This window comes from Onychomys torridus, chromosome 22 (genome assembly GCF_903995425.1).
Source record: "Onychomys torridus chromosome 22, mOncTor1.1, whole genome shotgun sequence".
Taxonomy (NCBI): Eukaryota; Metazoa; Chordata; class Mammalia; order Rodentia; family Cricetidae; genus Onychomys; species Onychomys torridus.
This window is the reverse complement of record NC_050464.1, coordinates 13,046,393-13,067,731: the sequence shown is the minus strand read 5'-3', so window position 1 is coordinate 13,067,731 and position 21,339 is coordinate 13,046,393. Positions and strand designations below refer to the sequence as shown.

Genomic DNA, 21,339 nt, shown 5'->3' with positions numbered 1-21,339 from the left:
GGTCAAAAACACAACAGATTGCAAGCCCAGCGCCACTTAGAGATCTTTGGCAACAGTTAACTCTGCAGCTCTCACACATTTGAGCCTGTATGATAATGAGTATTCAGAGATAGGTAATACCTGGGGGGCACTCACCAACCTAAGACAGAGTGCCTGTGTGGCCTGGACAGTTGTCTCCATGACTGGTAAGGTGACATGCTGATGTCCCATGCAACCTAAGTCAAAAGCTCATTTTTTAGTAAAAGGGGGGCACCTTTAGGGCCCTGGCCCCCATTTTGGGTAACTGTTGCATTGCTTGCTGACCTTAACCTTGATATCCTCCCTGTGCTAATTCCCTACGAGATTCCACCCTCCTGAATGCTTAAGGGAAGCTCCTTGTCTGAGTATCCAGCATATTGAGCATTAACAGCTTAGATGCAAGATTGTAAAACATCAGAAGCGGGGTTGGGGACTTAGCTCAGTGGTAGAGCATTTGCCTAGCAAGCGCAAGGCCTGGGGTTCAATCCTCAGCTCAAAACAAAAAAACAAAAAACAAAAAACAAAAACAAAACAAAAAAAAACCAAACATCAGAAGTGAACTTCTGCCATCTGGGGTTCTCCCATTGTGCTGTAAGCCTGTATTTAAGACCTCTTCCCTCCTTCAATAAATGGCATTTGGCATTTAAAAAAAAAAGAAGATCATGATGGAGAAACCCACAAAGACAGCTGACAGGTATTAGTTGGAGCTCACTGACTCTGGACTGATAGCCCAGGAACCGGCATGGGACCGACCTAGGCCCGCTGAATGTGGGTGACAGTTGTGTGGCTTGATCTGTTTGTGGGGCCCCTGGCAGTAGGACCCCACTTATCCCAGGTGCATGAACTGGCTTTTTGGAGCCCATTCCCTATGGTGGGATACCTTGCTCAGCCTTGATACAATGGGGAGGGGCTATGCTCTCCTTTAACTTGGAATGACAGACTTTGTTGACTACCATGGAAGGCCTTACCCACTCTGAGGAGTGGATGGGGGTAGAGCGGGAGGGAGGTGAGGAGGCGGGAGAAGGGGAGGGGGGAGGAACTTGGGTTAGTATGTAAAATGGAAAAAATTTAATAAATAAATATATTTAAAATTAAAAAAGAAAGCTTATCAAAGATCTAAAAGGACAAAAGGAAGTACATGAGCCATATGCTGTGGGATGTCTTTCTGTATGCTGTGAATATGGGTTGCTCCCATTGGCTAATAAATAAAGCTATTTTGGCCTATGGCAGGGCAGGTTAGAGGCAGGCAGGAGATCCAAGTAGAGAGACAGGAAGAGAAAGGCGAAGTGGAGAAGATGTGAGCAAGCTGCCTAAGAAGCATCAACATGCCAGCAGACCAGTAAAGCCACAGAACACATGACAAAACACAGATTAATAGAAATAGGTTAATTTAAAATATGAGAACTAGCTGGCAAGGGGCCTGCCATAGGCCATACAGTTTGTAAATAACATTAAGCCTCTGAGTGATTATTTTATAAGTGGCTGTGGGACCATGGAGCTGGGTGGGACTGGAGAAACTTCTGGCTACAGTGTTTGGATTTTGGAGTCAGGCAGGGTCCATCCTGAGTCCACTTGTTTCACAATTGAGGCTTTGGGCTATTAGGGGAATAAATATATACATACATGTTTGTATTGTGTAGTTACTTTTGCCTGTGAGTACATGGGAAAGCTACAGGTTAATTACAAGTGTCTTCCTCTATCATTTTCCAACTTTTTTCTTTCTTTCTTTCTTTTATTTTTATTTTTGTCAGTGTGGTGGTTCCCTATAGGCTCATATAGCTGAATGTGTGGTCATTAGGGAGCAGTACTACTTGACAAGGATTAGGAAGTTGGAGTAGTTGTGGCTTTGTGGGAGGAAGTATATCACTGGGAGTGGGCTTTGGGAATTCAAAAACTCAGACCAGACCTAGTAGCTCTCTCTTCTGCTGCCTGTGGATCTGGATGTAGAACTCTTGGCTTATTTTTTCAGCACCATGTCTGCCTGCGTGCTACCACACTTCCCTGCTAATGATGGACTCACCCTCTGAAACTGTAAGCCAGCCCCAAGCTTTCTTTTATGAGTTACCATGGCCATGGTGTCTCTTCACAGCAACAGAACACTGACCAAGACAAACAGGGTCTCTCATTGAGCTTGGAATTCTCCTATCTCCACATCTGCAGTGCTGGAATAGCATATGGCTTTTTACATGGGCGCTATGAATCCAAATGCCGGAGATAATGCACAATCGCCAAAACCCCTGAGCCAATAATTAGCCGACCTGTCAGCAATGTGCTTTAACTGATGTTCCCACTGAAAGGGAAGATCTGTTCCGCACACTCTGAATCTGGACTGGCCTTGTCTACTACAGCTCATACACACCTGTAATATGAAAGTGCACACAGACTTGGAAAGAATAATACTCAACTTCATACAGAAAAACAAAAAACCCAGGATAGCCAAAAGAATCCTGTACAGTAAAACAACCTCTGCAAGCATCACGATCCCTGACCTCAAGCTCTACTATAGAGTTACCGTAATAAAAACAGCTTGGGACTGGCATAAAAACCGACATGTGGACCAATGGAATCGAATTGAAGACCCTGACATTAATCTGCATACCTGTGAACAAATCATTTTTGACAAAGAAGCCAAAACTGTACAATGGAAAAAAGAAAGCATCTTCAACAAATGGTGCTGGCATAACTGGATGTCAACGTGTAGAAGGCTGCAAATAGATCCATATCTGTCACCACGCACAAAACTTTTTTTTTGTTTTGTTTTGTTTTTTTGTTTTTTTGTTTTTTTGTTTTTAGAGACAGGGTTTCTCTGTGTAGCTTTCCGCCTTTCCTTGAACTCACTCTGTAGCCCAGGCTGGCCTCAAACTCACAGAGATCCTCCTGCCTCTGCCTCCTGAGTGCTAGGATTACAGGCCTGCGCCACCACCGCCCGGCCAGGAAAGATTTTATGGAGTCATTTTCCTTTTACTTCAAGAATATTGCCAGCTCCATGAGAACAAGTTCCCAGTAACTATCTAGAAAATGAAATATTGTTTGGAGGAAAATCAACTGGTTTCCCAGTAGGCAACCAGCTCATCTTCTGCAGCTGAGCCACCTTGTCAGGCATCAGAAAACTACATATAGCAGAAGGAGGCTGGGTGGTTGTCAGCATAGATTGATTGCTCACCAGCCCAAATCTGAACTAACAGCTTTTGGAGGGGCTTGTATCCAGCCTTATCTAATTAGTCAGAGCCTAACAGACAGATAGAAATGAATGTAAATGACATCAGCAAATTGTCTTGTACTATTTTAAGCATATAGAAAACTGACTCAGGAAGTGAAAAGGCCCTCCCTCCTCTCCTCCAAAACCCCATGTTCTGAGTCCGGCTGGCTCCCTGGCTCTGTAACAAGGAGAGCAAAACAGAACAGGCATGCAAGATTAATAAGCATAGTGCATCATTCAGAACAGCTAAAAAGTAAATCATTTCCAACAAACTTCACTATGGTTCATTCCATGGTGTAAAAATGCCTGCAGTAGGAAAAAAGTTACCTGGCTAACAACAGGTGCCACATAGATATTGATTTCCCTTTCCTTTTGTTGGATGTTGCTGAGTTCACAGAAATATGTATTGAAATATATTGTTCCAAAAAAAATCACACAATATCCCACATCACAGGAGGAAGGAACACCCACAGGCTGACCATTAAGAACCTGATATGTTTATCTAATTATTCTTTATCAATAAAAAAAACTACGGGCAGTGGTGGTGCACGCCTTTAATCCCAGCACTTGTGAGGCAGAGCCAGGCGGATCTCTGTGAGTTCGAGGCCAGCCTGGACTACAGAGCAAGATCCAGGACAGCCTCCAAAGCTACACAGAGAAACCCTGTCTCAAAAAAACAAAAACAAACAAACACACAAAAAAGTCAGATATCAGGGTAAAAACCTGAATGATCAGAGAAGCAACGGAGAAGCCACCAGTGACCTCCTATCTCTTCCATTTCTCCATCCAAAAGGGCTGAGATCCTCTCTCAGCCCCGCCTTACTACTTCCTGTCCTCAGTCCTCCCAAACCTCTATGGTTAATTTTGGTCAGCTAGTGGCTAGCTCTGCCCTCTGACTCAAAAGCAAGCTTTATTGTTAGAAGACAATCAAAAATCACACAACAGGGACCAAGGCCAAGTAGCAAAATTAAAAGGCAATCTTTTTGTTGAACTCTACAGACCAAGGCTGTAGATAGACGTGAAGAGATAGTATTTCCTCCTCTTGTGACCTTGCAGTCTCTCTCTGCCTGCTTCTGTCCAATCTCTGGAAGAATAGACCTGTCCTCACCAGCTGTTGGGAAGCAGTGGTTTGCCTCTGGGCTCCTTCTGCTTAAATTTCTGTGTTCTCTTTTAGGCCGCTACAGTTCCCTTTCTTGGATTTTAGGAGAAATACCAATAGGAACTTCTATTCCCTCCCCTCTGGGATAACAGGCCCTACTTCCTGAGATCAGGAAAGTCACAGCTCTCAAAAGGATGTTGTGGCTCTTCTAAACTGAGACAAGCTGGAGACTTAAAACATTTCCTGAGTTGTGAAGATTTTTTCTTTTACCCAATAGTACATAAAAGTCACCAATTTTACACTGATCAGATTATAAAGATATTTTAGGTGCCTTGGGTCATTACCATCAATTTCACATGTTGTATTTATTTATTTTGAGACAGGGTCTACATATGCATTCTAAGATGGCATGAAACTCATCTTGTAACCAACCTGGACTTGAGATTGCAATTTCCCTGCTTTTACCTTGCAGGTTCTAAAAGTACATACAGGCATGTGCCACCAATATTGACTTTGCCTGTTTCTTTTCCATTTTTAATCTGAATTTAAAAAACAAAAAAACAAAAACAAAAAAAAACCAAAAAACAAAAAACAAACAAACAAACAAAAAAACCTTTACGCTAGACATCTCTTTCCATTTTGAAGGCCAAGTTAATGAGAACAGTTCGGAAACTTTAGAAGGGTTTTGAAAACTGATATCTTCTTCCCATTTGTGACTAATACACACATACACGTATTTAACTCATAATCTTATATGACTTTATGTACAAAACTCAATGTAAGTGTGACCTGTGGCCCAGAGAGGACTCTAGCAGGTTAAAAGCACAGTGTAAGGACTTGAGGGAACTTAGCAGAGGCTGAAATCTGCTAAATTTGCAATAGGACTCATGGCAGCAGGCCAAGTCCCTAACCCATAGCCGGAGGGGACCAAGGAGCAAGCCTCCCACAGAGATGACTGAAGTCCAGGCACTCAGAGATCTGATAGGAGCCAGAGTCCCCAAGAGCTGCATCTGTGAACCTGTCCTCCTGGGCTCCAGCAGCTGTGCGTGGGCGTCCAGTACTGTCACTCAGCGGGAAGGACCTGAAACCCTGTCCAATCGCAGGCCGTAGGCTGAGGCGTGTCCAATCAGACACACAGACGGAGGGCGGGGGCGGGCTTTGGCGGTCGCCCGGCCTTTGTCTGGGAGCCGCCATCTTGGGCTCAGTGTCTGCTGCGGGGGGCAGCTCCTGCGCAGTCTTGGTAACGCCGTGACGCGGTGGATGCAGGGCTATGGTAGGAAGACGCCGCCGGCGTCCCCAAGAAATGGACATGGTGAGTGTGCGTGTGGCGCCCGAAGGTGGCGGTGCGCGAGCGGGAAGCGCTGTGGCCGAGCGGGGTCTGCGGTGAGGCCTTGCCGGGCGTCCGCGCTGGGTCCCCTGCCTGGGCGATGGGGCTGCCCGAGCCCGGGGCGTCCCGGTCCCCCTCCCCACCCCCGAGGCAGCGACTGCAGCCCTCTCTGGGCAGCTCTGCGCTGGCTGCCCATTTGCTCCGGATCATGTGTGGCGAGGACTTGGTGGATCATCAGGGGAGAGTCTCTCAATGTGACGTTCATTCACGAAAGGATCTGTGTATGTCCGCTGGAATCCCCTGCATCCTCTCCATGGCCCACCTAGTCCCGGGACTTTACAGGTGTATGGGAAGCAGGATCTCAACGCCAGAACCTAGGCCAGCTCCTCTGAAGTCTGATTGTAGGTTCTGAAAATTCCACATCCCCGCCCACGCTCCCAAACACTCTAACTTCCGCTTCCTCCATTTGTGCGCCCCTGAGCTTCCCACAGGTGCTTCCCCAGAGGGCTGCACTGAAAGTCTCCCATTTGTTCCTCATAGTATATTTTCCTGATGGTATATCTCAAACACAATTTTTTTTCCAAAAAAAAAAAAAATGTTTTGTTTTCTTCCAGGTGCCAGAGAAATGGATTTTAACATCTTTTTAATTAAAGTGTGTGTATGTGTGTGAGTGTGTGTGTTTATGTGTACCAAATGTATGTATGTGCACCAAATGAGGGCAGTGCCAGAAGAGGGCGTGTGAATCCCTGAAGTGGAGTTACAGCCGGTTGTGAGCTGCCTAATGTGGATGCTGGGAACCAAGCCCCAGGTCCTCTGGAAGAACAGCAACTGCTCTTAACTGCTGAGCTGTGTCGCTAATCCCAAGGATGTTTGTCTGTGAACATTTCAAGAGAAGAATCACTTGAGTCCTTGTTACACAAGGACTGTTCCTTTTGTCCTTTTTTTTTTTTAAGCCCCTCTAGGCCAGGACGGCGTCAGAGAATGCCTTTGTGTTCCTTCCCATTTGGGAACGGTTAGAGTCCTCATCCCTCCCTCATGTCTTTTCCAGTTGGTAGGTTTCAGAACTGCCTGACACCAAGTTCCTGTGATTGTCAAGTCTCCGGTCTTTGCTCTCTCGGATTAGTTAGTAACACTGAGTAGACCTGAAATGTGGGGTGAGCTGTGGGAGAGGGTGTAGGAAGTACCGAGGTCCCATCAGGCTGCCAAGAGGTCCACTTTTTTTTTTTGCTGCTGGTTGTGTGCGTGTGTTTTCTATGAATAGTAATGCTATTTTTCATATGGTTATATTGATATGTCTTTCTATGCTCTTAACAGTCCAGTCTTTTCATCCATGTACGTCCATTGATGGATATTTATATTTATAGGACCCTTGGACACAGTAATCGAGTTATAAGCTGCATGTTAGTGTCATGTAATGATAGCCAATCTTACTGCTCTTATTCTAGGGTACTGGGTCCTCTCCTCCTCTAGGAGGCTTTCTGAGGTGTGGGGGTGCAGCCTCTCAGGGGAGCACCTGGATGCCGTGCTACTGGAAGGAAGGTCCTGGTATACATACTGTCATCTAAAAGGAACTTCAGTTGTTTCCATGTCTGGTGGTCTGTGAGTGTGACTCAGGCTACAACAATAATGGGAATGATACCATTTCTTTGGCAATTTGTTATCCTTTGAATACATAACCAATATTAGGATGTTTGGGTTATATCATAGTTCTGCTTAGTTTTTTGAAATGGAACACAGAGTGCTATGCATAATTTATATTCTCATTAGCAGTGTACTAGGCTTTTCTCTTTTGCCATGTCCATGTCTTTTCGAGCACTTGTTGTCTGGCATGGTTTTGATTGAAACTGCAGGAGGTCTCCTGTTTGGAGTAGCCAGTCCCTGTTGGGATTCGGGGAGTCACCACTGGAAGAGCGTTCACAACCTCTTCTGGGGTAATGGGGGTCAGTGACTTTTAACTCTTCATTAATGGTGAGAGTTGAGGGCCAATGACATGCTTGTGTCCCCATCTGAAAAAGTTGGTTTTTCCTGTGATTCATGGCCATCTGCACAGGCCCAGTCCCCTCTGCTTTGAGAGTTCTGAGACTTAGAACTCTCCTTGAAATGGAATACATTAAAACCAAGACACTTGATATGTATTAAAATGCATTCCAGGAGGGACTGGTGGACCTGGTAGATGGGGTGAGCCGAGGTGTGGGTGGGGAGCTTAGAAAATGCTGAGCACTCATTCTGGATGCTAGAGCTTTTACTCTTTTGTTTTTGTTTTGTTTTTTAATATGGTTGGATTGCCTTTATGTTGTTCTTAATACAAACCTCACATCCATATAAATCCATCAGTGGATCTTACTTATACTGGGATGCCTTGGAGTTTGTTGTTACCAGTACTAGAGTTACATAATATGTGTTAATATTATGTAATAATAGACCATAATTGACCAATCTAGGCCCTCTGCATCTGGGTGACAATGGTGTAGCTTGGTCTTTTGTGGGGCCCTGTCCCTAATGCATGAGCTGACTCTTTGGAACCTATTCTCTATGGTGGGATGCCTTGTTCAGCCTTGATGCAGGGAGGAGGGGATTGGTCCTGCAGCAACTTGATATGCCATTCTTTATGGATTCCCAAGGGAGACCTTACCCCATCTGAATGGAGAGGAAAAGTGGATAGGGAGGGGGGATAGAAGGGAGGAGGGAGGAGAAACTGTAATTGGTATAAAAAATAAAGGAAAAAAAAGAATACAGAGACAAAATAAAAAATACAAAAATAATAATAATAATAATAATAGCCCATAATTATTGCTCTTATTCTAGGTTAATTTCATATATACTGTGGATACACACATGTACACAAACATATATATTTTTATATGCATATATTGAACCTTCCAGAAAAGTTCCAGGGTTTTGTGATTCTTTCCTTCTATTAAAAATAAACCATGTTGAAATTCTGATAGGATAATATTATTAATTAATTTAGGAGAAAAAGGTTATGTTTATTGATTTTTCAACACAAATGGTATATGTAACTTGGTCATTTATATGTGCCTCTCTGAATTTTTATTTTCTCCTAAGTTCTGCCTACTTCCTTTATGAATTTTATGTCTAGGTGAAATATGACCGACATGGAAAACTTAGCCTGTGCTCCCTTGTTAACTACACATAAAAGACAGTGACTATGACTGTCACCTAGGCCACATGATTATCTGTCACTCCTGATTGTATCTCCTCTTGTCTCCACCCCCCAGGATTTCAGCTTTTCTGTTGTTATTTCTGTGTCTCTTGTGCTATCATGACACACATTTATACCTGTGACAGAACATGTTTTGTCTCCTTCATAGCCGCTCTCTCCAAAGGAATAACAACTTACACTTCATCATGAGTTTATGTGCAGTTATTCCATGTGCTCATCAATACTGTTTGTCTATCTTGTTATTTTGTTTTATGTTTTTTTCGTCATTTCTAAATGTGCTCTGCACTTTTGTGGTCATTGAACATGCACATACTTTCTATATGAAACAGCTTTTAAAATCCCTTGCCTACTTTTCTTCCTAGGTCTCTATGTTTGCCTTCCTTATTAAGAAGTGATTAGATGTGTGTGAGGCAATTGGTTTCTCCCACTGTGCCACTTCGTTTTTTAACCCTTTGTTTTATTTGATGACTACAATTATTTCAGTGTAGTTTAAATTATGAATTTTTAAACATAGCTTAGTGTATATTTAAAGAGAAATCACTCCATCTCCCATAACACCTTCTGTATGTCTTAGTATGCTTTTAGATTTATAAACCTAATAGTTATAAATGATTTATTACATGGTATGAGGAAAGGGTATGCAAACATCTGTAGCCATACAGTTGCCCCAGTGTTCCTATAATTTTCATTAGAAAGAGAGTATTTTCCTCTTGTTATGCAGCCCAGTCTCTGTCATCTATGAATCTAATAGGCAAGGATTTTTTAAGGACTCTTTCTTCATTTCCACAGTTATATTTATTCATCTCATTGCCAAGTTCATGCTGTATAGCTTTATAATACATAGACATGTGACACATCAAGATGGTATGTTCACAGTAGATTCATACATGATAGCAGCTGTAACATGTAACCGAGGTTTGTATAATGTTTGCAGAATGTCAGAATCACTAAGAACCCATCTCATAGGGTGTCTCCACTATGATGTGAGATATGAGTTCAAATATATAACACAAATGAACATGTAATTTTTCCTTCAATACCTCTTTTTTTTCTTTATTTTGGATTTTTTTTTCTTTTTTAGTCTCCCTGCAACCTTTTTTGAAAATTACATTTACTTACTTATTTATTTTGTGTGTATGAGTAAGTGAGTGAGCTTGAGACAGAGACTATATGGAGATCAGAGGACAGCATTCAGGAGTCAATTCTCTCCTTCCGTTATGTAGGTCTTGGGAATCGATGAACTAAGGTCATCAGCCCTGGTGTCAAGCATTTTATCTTTACTAGTTAAGCCATTTTGTCAGCTTCATCTTTTTTTAAACATAATATTTATTTTCTCACTTATTAAGATCATAGATTAGGTAATGAATTCTTAGTCTCTTTGTTCTTTTACCTAATATTGTTTTTGTCTAATGAATACTATGCACTTCACTTTTAACACCAGGATTTGACACATACATCTTCTTGAAGTTTATTGGCTTATAATTGACATGAATTGCATATATTTTTGTTTACTAACATGCTTACATTCATAGCACCTATATCACAGCCAGCAGAATTAACATACCCATGATGATCTCATTGTGTTTTATAGTATCCTTCTACAATCCTTCCTTTATGTTTTCCCCCATCATATTTTGTGTAATAAAACATTTCCTTGAACAAAAGAAAAATGTAACAAACACCAAAATTATATAGCTCAGTGAAGTATCATATAAGGGACATGTAATTACTACCTCCTGTGTCAAAAATGGATACCTTTTGTAACAAGTAAAATGTTCAGAATGTGTTAATTTAACAGACCACTGGCTCCCACCACCCCAATGCTAACTATAGATAGCATCCGCAGCCGATGCCAGAAGTTTGCCCACTTTGCTTCAACCCCATTGTGTTGATTTACATGAGGAATGCGCCCACCCCCACAGGCTCATGTATTTGAACATTTGTTCCACAGTTGGTGGTACTGTTTGGAGATGTTGTGGAACCTCTAGGAGTTACAGCATTGCTAGAGGAAGTACATTACTGGGCAGGCCTTGAGGACTTAAAGCCTTGTCCCACTTCCTACTCTCCCCCTCTGCTTCCTGTACATGGATAAAAATGTGATCAACCACTTTCTTGCTCCTGCCACCATGCCATGCCTTCCCTGTCATAATGGACTCTTACTCCTCTTAAACCATAAGCCAAAATAAACTCTTCCTTACATTGCTTTTGGTCATGGTATTTTATCATAGCAGCAGAGAAGTAACTAATACAGCCACTTACAACCTGATAGCTACACCACTCTATTGAGTGATGCCTTGATTTATGACTTTGTTTTGTGACTATGAAGGTTCATGTAACCACTTCCACCTAAATCCATGTTGCTAGGCCACAGCTACTAATATTTGACTTGGAATACAGTGCATTTTATTCCCTTTGAATGAGAACTACTTTGCAGACATTCCTGTGCACAAAGCCCTCACATTACCTGATTGTCCCTGCTCCCTTTGTCTCTCCAGAGTTTGGGAAGCTGTGGGCATGTGGACATTCATCTGAAGAGGGCCCCAGGTCCCAAGACACCATTCAGACAAGAGCCTAGGTCCCCGAACCATACCACAAATAGACAGGAGCCAGTGGATGAGTGGACAGCTGTGAAATTGGGCTCTAGACAAGTGGAGGCCCAGGGTGGTAAGTTCAAGTTATGAGGGTTTCAATAGCTTATACATCTACACTTCTGGACTTCCTGGCCCAAATTCACCATGTCTCGCCTTCAGTTGCCCTGATATCCTCCCTATGATTGCCATGTAAGTTATAGTGCAGAAGATGATATTGCATAGCCATTGAAGTTCATAAGGCTCATAGCATGTGCCTATCACAAACTATACCACAATTCACACATATTCCTGTACTTTAATCCAGTAGCCCCCTTTACCCCCACCCCTTTTGTTTCAGCAAAGCATCTGATTGGACAGCTCAATTATTCCCATTCCTGTAGAATGCAGGGAGGAAGGTCCGTCTACAGGCAGATTCACCCTCCTTTTGTGAACTGTAAGTAGCTCCTGCCAGCCACATTTCCATGTAAACAGAAACTGAAGTTGACCCCAGTGTCTTCCTACATCTCCTTCTGAACATGAGGATTCGAGCGTGTAAACAATTCTACGCTTTGTACTATTGCATAATTGTCATGACATCACTGAATGATAGGAAATTTTTGTGTTAGCATTATAAGAGCTACCATAATATTGTATGGGTTGTTGTTGACTAAAATAGTGTTAACGCATGACAATACTCTTGATTGGCAGAGTAAAAGTATTATAGAAATATTTTTTAAGCATGACATTGTAGCCCTTATTGCATCCACCAGTACACTAGCTACAAAACCTAACACCTTTCTTTTCTTCTTTGTATCCTCATGCAAGCTAGACCACTGGTGAATTTCAATATGGAGTCATAAGGAATGGATTATGCAAAAGCAAATGTTACAAGCTCTTCTACATTAATTAAATTCAAGCTAAAAAATTATTTCCAACTGTAGATTCTGTTAAACCATTAGAGATCTGTTTGTGATTATAATGGTCAGTCTTGCTTGCTAACTTGATGGCATGTAGAAGACAAACTTCTGGGTATGTGTAGGAGGATCTTTAACTGAGAGAGAGAGGTTTAACTGAGATTGGAAGATCCACCCTGAAGGTGAGCAGCACTGTTTTATAGGCTGAGGTCCCAGACTGAATGAAAAAGGGAAAAGTTAGCACACTGGTATCTATTTCACTGGGCTTCTTGACTGTAGATATATTGTGACCAGCCGCCTCATACTCCTGCTACCATGCTTTCCCTGTAATATACTCAAACTGTGAGACAAAAGAAACTTCCTTAAGTTGATTTGCCACATATTTCATCATAGTAATGAAAAAAAGGAACCAATACAGAAAATTGGTAACAGGAGTGCGAACACTGTTTCCAGAAATCTGAGTAGATGGCTATTACATCCTCTGAACTGGTTGTGATAGAGACGTTGAAGAAGGCTTACAGACTAGGAAAGTTTTAGAATCCATAAGCAGAGCTTAGTGAAGCATTTGCCGAGAGAAATGTGGACTGTGGAGACCTGGCTCATGAGGTTTCCGAGGGGAATAAGGATTTTGCCAGGAACTGGGCTGGAGGTCATTCATGTTACATTCTCACTAAGTATCTAGCCTCATTCTGTCCATGTGATAAGAACTTCATGAATCTTGATTCAAATGTAATGGGCCAGTCTAGTAAGATGGCTCAGCAGGTAAAGATGCATGCTACAAAGTCTGATGACCTGCATTTGATCCCTGGGATTCACATGGTGGAAGAAGGGACCAGCTCCCATCACTTGTCTTCTTACATGGCACATTCGCACCCGTCCTCCTTGCATATAACTGTGTAAATAAATGTAATTTAAACTTCTGAAATGGTGGATTAATTTGTTTTGTGGGGTAAGTTTCAACACAGTATAATATCAGGCTGTGCCATGGTTGCTGCTCACTGCTGTTAATCCAGATACACAAGGAGAATGGTCAACAAGTGGAACAGAGAGAGATGTGAAGAACTGTGCAGCAAGATGCTAACTTAAAACAGACAGGTAGATCAGAGGGATAGAGTAGAGGACCCAGAAATAAACCCACATGGCTACAGGCATCTAACCTTTAATAAAGACTTTTTAAAAAAATACACTGGAACAAATACAACCCTCTTTAACAGATGGTACAGGCAAACTACCCACGTGGATATAGCAGAATGAAACTAGGTCTATAATATCACCCTGTACCACCACCCCCCAAAAAAAAACAGTTAAGAATGAATCAAGTACCTTAATGTAAAACATGAAATGAGAAAACACTTGAAGATATAGTTACAGACATTCTGGAAATGTCTCTGGCTGCTCAGAAAATAAAAACTTAAGAATTGTCCAAAGGATTGAATTAAATTAAGAACTGTACAACAAAAGATCAGTTGTGGGGTAAGATACAGCCTATAAATGAAATAAGCCTTTTTTAGCTATACATCTGATGGGACTAATGTCTAGAACATATGAAACACACAGAGCCAGTGAGATGGCCCAACGGTAAAGGCACTTGCACAAAAGACTGGTGACCTGAGTTTAACCCTCCGAATCCACATAAAGGTAGAAGGAAAACTCAATTCCACAGAGTTGTTCTCTGATCTCCGTACATGGACCATTGCACATGCATGCATCCCTACCCTAAACACACACACACACACACACTTCAAACTCCTCCTCCTCTGCTACATAGTAAACACAAAGGCAACATGCCTGAATGAGACTCAGAAAAACAGCAACTACAACAAAAAGAACAGCCAGATACACAAAGGCTAAACAAGTAATAAGTGAGCAAATGAAATAGACAGTTCTCAGAGTCACAGGTCTTTAGTCCCAGCACTTGGGAGGCAGAAGCAGATGGATCCCTGTGAGTTTGAGACCAACCTGGTCTACTACATAATGAGTTCTAGGACAGCCAGAGTTATGAAAAGAGACCCTGTCTCAAAAAAAAAAAAAAAAAAAAAAAAAACCCTCAAGAGAAGAAATGCAAAATGGTCAGTAAATACATAAAGAATATTGAATATCCTTAAGCCATTGTGGAAGTGCTGTGAGATTCCATCTCACCCCAGTTAGACAGCCATTGAGAAAACAGATAAATGTTGGTGAAGATGAAAGTGCAGGGTGGACATTATACACTCTGTGGGAATGCAAATTCATCCAGCTAGTGGAAATCAGTGTGGAGAGTCTTCAAAATAAGTCGTCCTGTCACCCAGCCATACCACCACTGGATATATGTCCAAAGATACTTATGTGTCTGTTTAGTGCAGCGTTACTCAACCTAGACAACTTACAGAATTAGCCTAGATTTCAAATAGGTGACTGGATGAAAAGGTGTGCATTTTTTTCAAATAGAAAGGACAAAATTAAGTCATTTCTTTCAGGAAAGTTGATGGAACTGTATATCATCATAAGTGAAATAAGTTAGACTCAGACAAATACTACATTTTCTCACTGTGGACCCTAAATTTAGAATCCTATATGTACATATGTGATGTGAGAGTAGCAGCGAGACTGCAGAAACCAAGCAGAAGAGTGGAGGAGGGAGAAATGAGATGGCAGGGTGCATATGATCAAATTACATGATACGCTTGCATTAAGATGTCTGTGAAACCTGTCACCATGCACAATAAATGTCCGTCAACATTATTAATTAAAATCACTTTAATTTTTTCATTTACTGACTTAGTGGTTGTTTGGGTCACTATTTTATTGCTGTGCAGAGATGCCATGACCAAGGCAACTCATAAAAGCAAGCATTGAATTGGGGCTTGCTTGCACTTTCAGAGGGTTAGTCCATTATCAGCATATTGGGAAGCATGGCAGAATGCAGGCAGACATGGTGCTGGAGAATAGCTGAGAGTTCTAGCAGACAGGCAGCAGGAAGAGAGAGCCACTTGGCCTGGCTTGGGCTTTTGAAACCTCACTGCCCACCCCTAGTAGCACACTTCCTCCAACAAGGCCACACCTATCCCAATAAGGCCACAGCTCCTAATCCCTCTCAAGTAGTGCCACTCCCTGATGATGAAGAATTCAAATATAAACTTATAGGGGCCATACTTATTCAAACCACCACAGTGGTTGTACATAAGCACACACAAACATCCAACAGTACACATGTGGAAGTCAGATAACTTTTGGGAGTCAATTTTCACCTTTCATCTTGTGGGTTCTGGGGTTGGAGCTACAGTAGTGAGACTTAGTGGCAGGTGCCTTTATTCATTGAACCGTCTCCATGGCCCACTGTCATCACTCCAGAGGTGGTGGGGCCTGGGAGAATGGAGCCGATGAATGAGGCAGACTGAAGTCTCATGCAATAGCCAACTTTGTTTAGAATATCAGACAATATCAATATATACTTTGAGAATTAAGAAAGGTCATATGCCAGACTAGACCCTCTGCATATGGGAGACAGTTGTGTAGCTGGGTCTGTTTGAGGGGCCCCTGGCAGTGTGATCAGGATCTACCCCTGGTGCAAATGAGCCGACTTTCTGGATCCCATTTCCTATGGTGGAACACCATGCTCACCCCTGATAAAGCAGGGAGGGGCTTGGCCCTGCCTCAGCTGAGGCCCTTAGCTTGGCCTTTAGCTGTCCTCCCAACTTACCCTGTCGGAGGAAGGGATAAGGGGTGGGTGGGGAAAGGTGATGGGGAGCAGGAGGAAGGATGAGATGGGGATCTGTGGTTGGTATGTAAAATGAACAAAGGAAGAAAGAAAAAATCAACAGCAAAAAAGGTCATATGAGTAAAGAGCACATGATTCAAGCTGTAAACATTCTGAATAACAATAGTAAGCGGCAATGGGTACTCTGAAGCAAACTCACTCCTATCTGCTACACCTGGGAAGGCATGAAAACACATTCCCAGAACAATCCCATATTTTGAAGAAACTTAAGTCACAAGACTCTTGTTCTGTTTTCTTGGAGTGTCCTCAAAAGCACTCAGAATTCTCTTCACACAGCTCCATTCCTGGACCATGTTCCAACAGCCTACCTTTAAAACTTTTATAAAGTGGGCTGGAGAAATAACTCAGTTTAAGAGCACTTGTTGTTCTTTGAAGAGGACCTGGATTTAGTTCCCATCGCCCACATGGTAGCTCACAACCATCTGTAATTCCAGCAACAGGCTTATATGTGGCACACATACATACAGACAAACACCCATATATACATAATATAATTTTTTAATGTTTCTGTTGTTTTGAGACAGGGTCTCTCTGTGTAGTCCTGGAACATTGCTATCATGCAGACCAGGTGAGCCTCAACTCAGAGATCCACCTTCATCTATCCCCTAAGTGCTGAGGGGAAACATCTTTTTAAAAAATTATAAATCAATAAAGTTACACATCTGCTTTAAATTTTATTTTATTTGTGTCAGATATTATACATATATAATTCATGAGCTGATACGACCTTACGTGCAAAGTTAAATGCAAATGTCCAGTGGTAGGCTAGATTCTCCCACAGAAAGCTCTGCCTTAAAATAACTGCAGATAAGAACTTCTTGTTCTGGTTTCTTTCACTCGTGGGTTGGTGCCATCCTCTGTGGTATGCGTGCATGTCCTGTGAACACATATTTAGGTTACCCCAAACTCCACGCCCCCATGTAGTAACAGTTTTATGTAGCTTTTTCTATATAAAAAGTCACTTTAAAATACATGGTAGTAACATCCTGTAGGCATGTTATCCCAAAGCAGAGAAATCTCTGTTATAGCCCTCAGATGCTATGTGATGACATTCTTTGCCTTTGTGTTGGTAGAGCATAAGAGAAGGGAGGGTGAGGGGAGGAGGCTGTAACTATCCCTGATACACATGGACCTCTCAGGAGAGGACTAGACACAATGTCAGGGTCTGTAGTGGAGTCCCTTCCGAGCTATTTGTCTCCTTTGTAAACCAAAGGTCCTTAGTAAGAGACCATGGAGGCCTGTATGTAAGACATCTCTGACCATCTGACTTCTCTCATAAAGTAAGCCTAATTGCACTACAGTGTGTTTAAGGCTGCCACGAAACAGCTGCTGCTGTAGTTGTCTAATCTATATTGTAACCAGACTGTATTGTAGGAAAATAAATAAAGGCATTTTCTCTTTAGCTTATCCAGATCAAGTGTTTTTGCTGGTTAAGTATGTAGCCAGTTGGAGATTTCAGTGGAATTGATGGAGTATTCTAATAGAAAGAGACCTAAGGACAAGGAGGGTAGGTCATTAAAAGTCTAAAAACTCCTTTTAGAGGTATTCCTATCTATGACTAAGCCTTAAGATGCTGGACCTCTCTGGATCTTAGATGGACATAACACCTTTCCTTGGAGTGACCTCTTTTAGTTATGTCCTGTCTCCAAGCATGATAGTGACAGTCTGTCCTTAGAAGTTCTATATCCCCTGCAGATGATTGTGAGCCACCATGTGGGTGCTGGGAACCAAACACAGGTCCTCTGAAAGAGCAGCTAGTGCTCTTATCTGCTGAGCCATCTCGCCAGCCCCACTGCATAGATGTGAAATTCCAGCAGAGCACTAGGCTTTCCTCCTTGGCACACTAGTGTCCTCTCAAAGGCTATTTTTGTCATAGCACTGACCACTGTGCTCAGGCTGCAGGCATTCCACAATGCGTTCTGGGATGTGTGTACTTCACAATAGAAATTTATTAGAGCCAGGCTATGAAGTAGGCACTGGAAAAGTACTTAAATGTTCCTCTGGGAGTAAATGGAGATCTGTACCTTCCCATCAATCCCTGTATTCATGCTAGAGATTTGAGGCTATGGAAGTACTGTATGCCACTTAGGACATTTGTTTTCCTGGGGTCCAGCATTATTTGCACATGTCCAGATGCCTTTGCTCCCAGATCTTGAAGATTTGGCATATATTCCCTCAAATACAATGTGTCATATTTGAGACACTGTGCATAGCAAATTCCACATTGGAGGAACCAGAGGACCTGGAAGATGTCAATGTGGTGGGCAGTGGGGGGAAGTGGGATGGCTCAGGATATGTATAGTTCCCAGGTAAGCAGCCAGAGGCCTACTGATCTTTTCTGGATTAACTCTTTGGGGCAGGTTGTATAAAAGCTTAGCTATTAGCTCATCAGTTAGCAGGTTGTGCTGATATATCCCTTCCAGGGATAAACTGGGTCTCCTCTGCCCTGATCCCAGGGGCTGAAGTCAAGGGAAGTACTTATAAACCCATTCAAACCCATGAGTTCATTCTATGGTCTAGGTAGATTTATGCTAGCCTAGATCTGTGCCCTCCCAGTGTGAGATGAATTAATATCCACCCATATAAGACTATATAGGGATAGGGTGCCATATGCATGCAAGATTTCCAAATCTTCCACTGGCATTATTTGTTAGGATCATTTCTCATTGACATGGTATGTTGCCAAAGGTGACATGCCCAGTTGTGCCTCTGCTTTCCCTACTCATTTGATAGGGAGTATTTTCACAAATTCTTAGTACACTGAAGTCTGTCAACTCATTTATGCCTTAGATAGAGACTTGAAACCTATCTACATGTTTATTCAGATTGTTTATGCATGGAGTAAGGATGCACGACATTGTACCTTCTGGGCATTCATTGTACCATAGTCCTGTACTACCAGCCCCAACATCTGCCTTTTCATTGTTACTTCTTTTCATGCTTAATTTAATTTTTATTGTTACATTTATATAGACTGTTAATGTCTGTGTGTGTGTGTATCTGTGTGTGTGTCTGTGTGTCTGTGTGTGTGTGTGTGTGTGTGTGTGTGAGAGAGAGAGAGAGAGAGAGAGAGAGAGAGAGAGAGGAGAGAGAGAGAGAGAGAGGAGAGAGAGAGAGAGAGAGAGAGAGAGAGAGAGAGAGAGAGATACAAATACACGAACTCTGATTTTGTGTTCTCAAGGCTAAGGACTTGGGTTGACCAGAAGTGTGTCATTGCAGCGGTGGGTGTCATTTGAGGACGTGGCTGTGGCCTTCACCTGGCAGGAATGGCAGGAGCTGGATGCTGCTCAGAGGACCCTCTACAGAGACGTGATGCTGGAGAACTACAAGAGCCTAGTGTGGTTGGGTGAGTCTGACTCTGGTGATATTGTGTTCCCCAAAATATTGTGCACCCTAATAAACTTATCTGGGGTCAGAGAACAGAACAGCCACTAGATATAGAGGCCAGAAAATAGTGGCACACACACGCCTTTAATCCTAGCATTCCAGAGGCAAAGATCTGTCTGAATCTCTGTGGGTTCAAGACCACACATGAAACAGCCAGGCGTGGTAACAAGAGCCTTTAATCCCAGGAAGTGATGTCAGAAAGCAGAAAGGTATATAAGGTGTGAAGACCAGAAACTAGAAGCTTTTAGCCTAGTTAAGCTTTAGGCTTTGAGCAGCACAGTTCAGCTGAGATTCATTCTGGATGAGGACTCAGAGGCTTCCAGTCTGAGGAAACAGGATCAGCTGAGGAACTGGCGAGGTGAGGTGGCTGTGGCTTGTTCTGCTTCTGTGATCTTCCAGCACTCACCCCAATACCTGGCTCCGGGTTTGTTTTAATTAATAAGTCCCTTTGAGATTCATGCTACGTGACTCCTCTGCAACTCTCAGCAGCTATTACTTTCTTTTTTGTTGATAAGTTAATAATAATATCTGTTCATATTCATGGGCAGTATACATTTTCAGCTGACATGTACTCGGACTACAGCATTAGAAATTATTCCTCCCTTTCACCATACCCCAGGATGCACTAACCGTCCCCCTCCCCTCTTCCTTTCCCACGTGCTGTAACCACTGCTCTGTTCTTTACTTCTTTGAGTTCAACTTAAGCATTCAATGAGAACATGCAGCACTGTCCTTTTGGTTTTCTCTTTCCTTATTTCTCTCTTAGCTTTTGGTTTTGGTTTTTTGCTTTTTACCCGATATATTTCACTTATGTATTGTGGTTTTCCTGGAGAGGCATAAAAGAAATTCTGCTCACCCCAAATAAGAGGGAGCTGACAAAAATATATAAACTCCAAAGTTAGTTTATTAAGCGCATGTGTAGTTGGGCAGTAGGGAGCCATTATTGGAATTTCATATGAGGTATTAATGACCATCTAAAGAGGGGATGTTAACATCCCATTACTATTATCATAGACCAGTGGTTCTCAACCTTCCTCATGCTGAGACCCTTTAATACAGTTCCTCATGTTGTGATGACCCCAACCATAAAATTATTTTCATTGCTACTTCATTAACTGTAATTTTGCTACTGTTATGAATTGTAATGTAAATATCTGATATATAGGATGGTCTTAGGCAATCCCTATGAAAAGGTCATTCAACCCCCAAAGAGTCACAACCCCCAAGTTAAGAACCTCTGTCATAGAGCTAGATGTCTGCTATATAGTTCACTCCATTCTGTTGCTATGAGTAGGCTACTGTCTCCCATAGGCCACAGCTGCTCTACTCCAAGATGGTGGTGACTGTTCACAGAGGAACTAGATGTACTATAGCTGTACATCTCCCCTTCTGTCATGTCACTAGGACAGAATTTTCATTTATTTTAGTAGAAAATGTTCCATTTCTAAGTACACTTTCTATTTTATTTTATTTACTATTCCTGTGTTAATAAACACCTACATTGATCACATCTTTTTGCCTTGTGAACAGTACTGTAAAGAACACAAGACCAAAGATTTTACCAGGAATGAACTAACATTCATTACCTCCTGTAATCCTAGCCCTAGAGAGGTGGAGGCAGAGGATCAGAAGTTCAAGGTTATTCTTATCTATATAGTGTGTTCAAGGACAAACTAGGCTACATGAAACTATTTCAAAATGAAAACCAGGGCTGGAGAGATGGATCAGGGGTTAAGAGTACTTGCTGCTCTTGCAGAGAACCTGAGTTTGTTCCCAGCACCTACATCTGATGGCTCTCAGCCAGCTGTAGCTCCAGCTTCTAGGAACCCAACACCCCTTTCTGTCCTCCACAGGGGCCTATACTCACATGTGCATATCCTCACA

At 42.3% G+C, this 21,339-nt stretch overlaps 1 protein-coding gene across 2 annotated transcripts in view; it reads left to right on the top strand.

The window, feature by feature from the left end:
* Window positions 1–5,491: 5,491 nt before the first annotated feature.
* Window positions 5,492–21,339, top strand: part of LOC118572509 (zinc finger protein 883-like) — a 28,782-nt gene continuing 12,934 nt past the window's right edge. The window contains exons 1-3 of one of the 2 annotated variants that reach the window (XM_036172216.1): window positions 5,492–5,628; window positions 11,323–11,491; window positions 19,288–19,414. In XM_036172216.1, the coding sequence (XP_036028109.1) occupies window positions 19,381–19,414 (34 nt within the window). In that variant the 5' untranslated portion in view covers window positions 5,492–5,628; window positions 11,323–11,491; window positions 19,288–19,380. The remainder of the gene's footprint in view (window positions 5,629–11,322; window positions 11,492–19,287; window positions 19,415–21,339) is intronic. The other variant, XM_036172215.1, reaches the window with a different exon arrangement.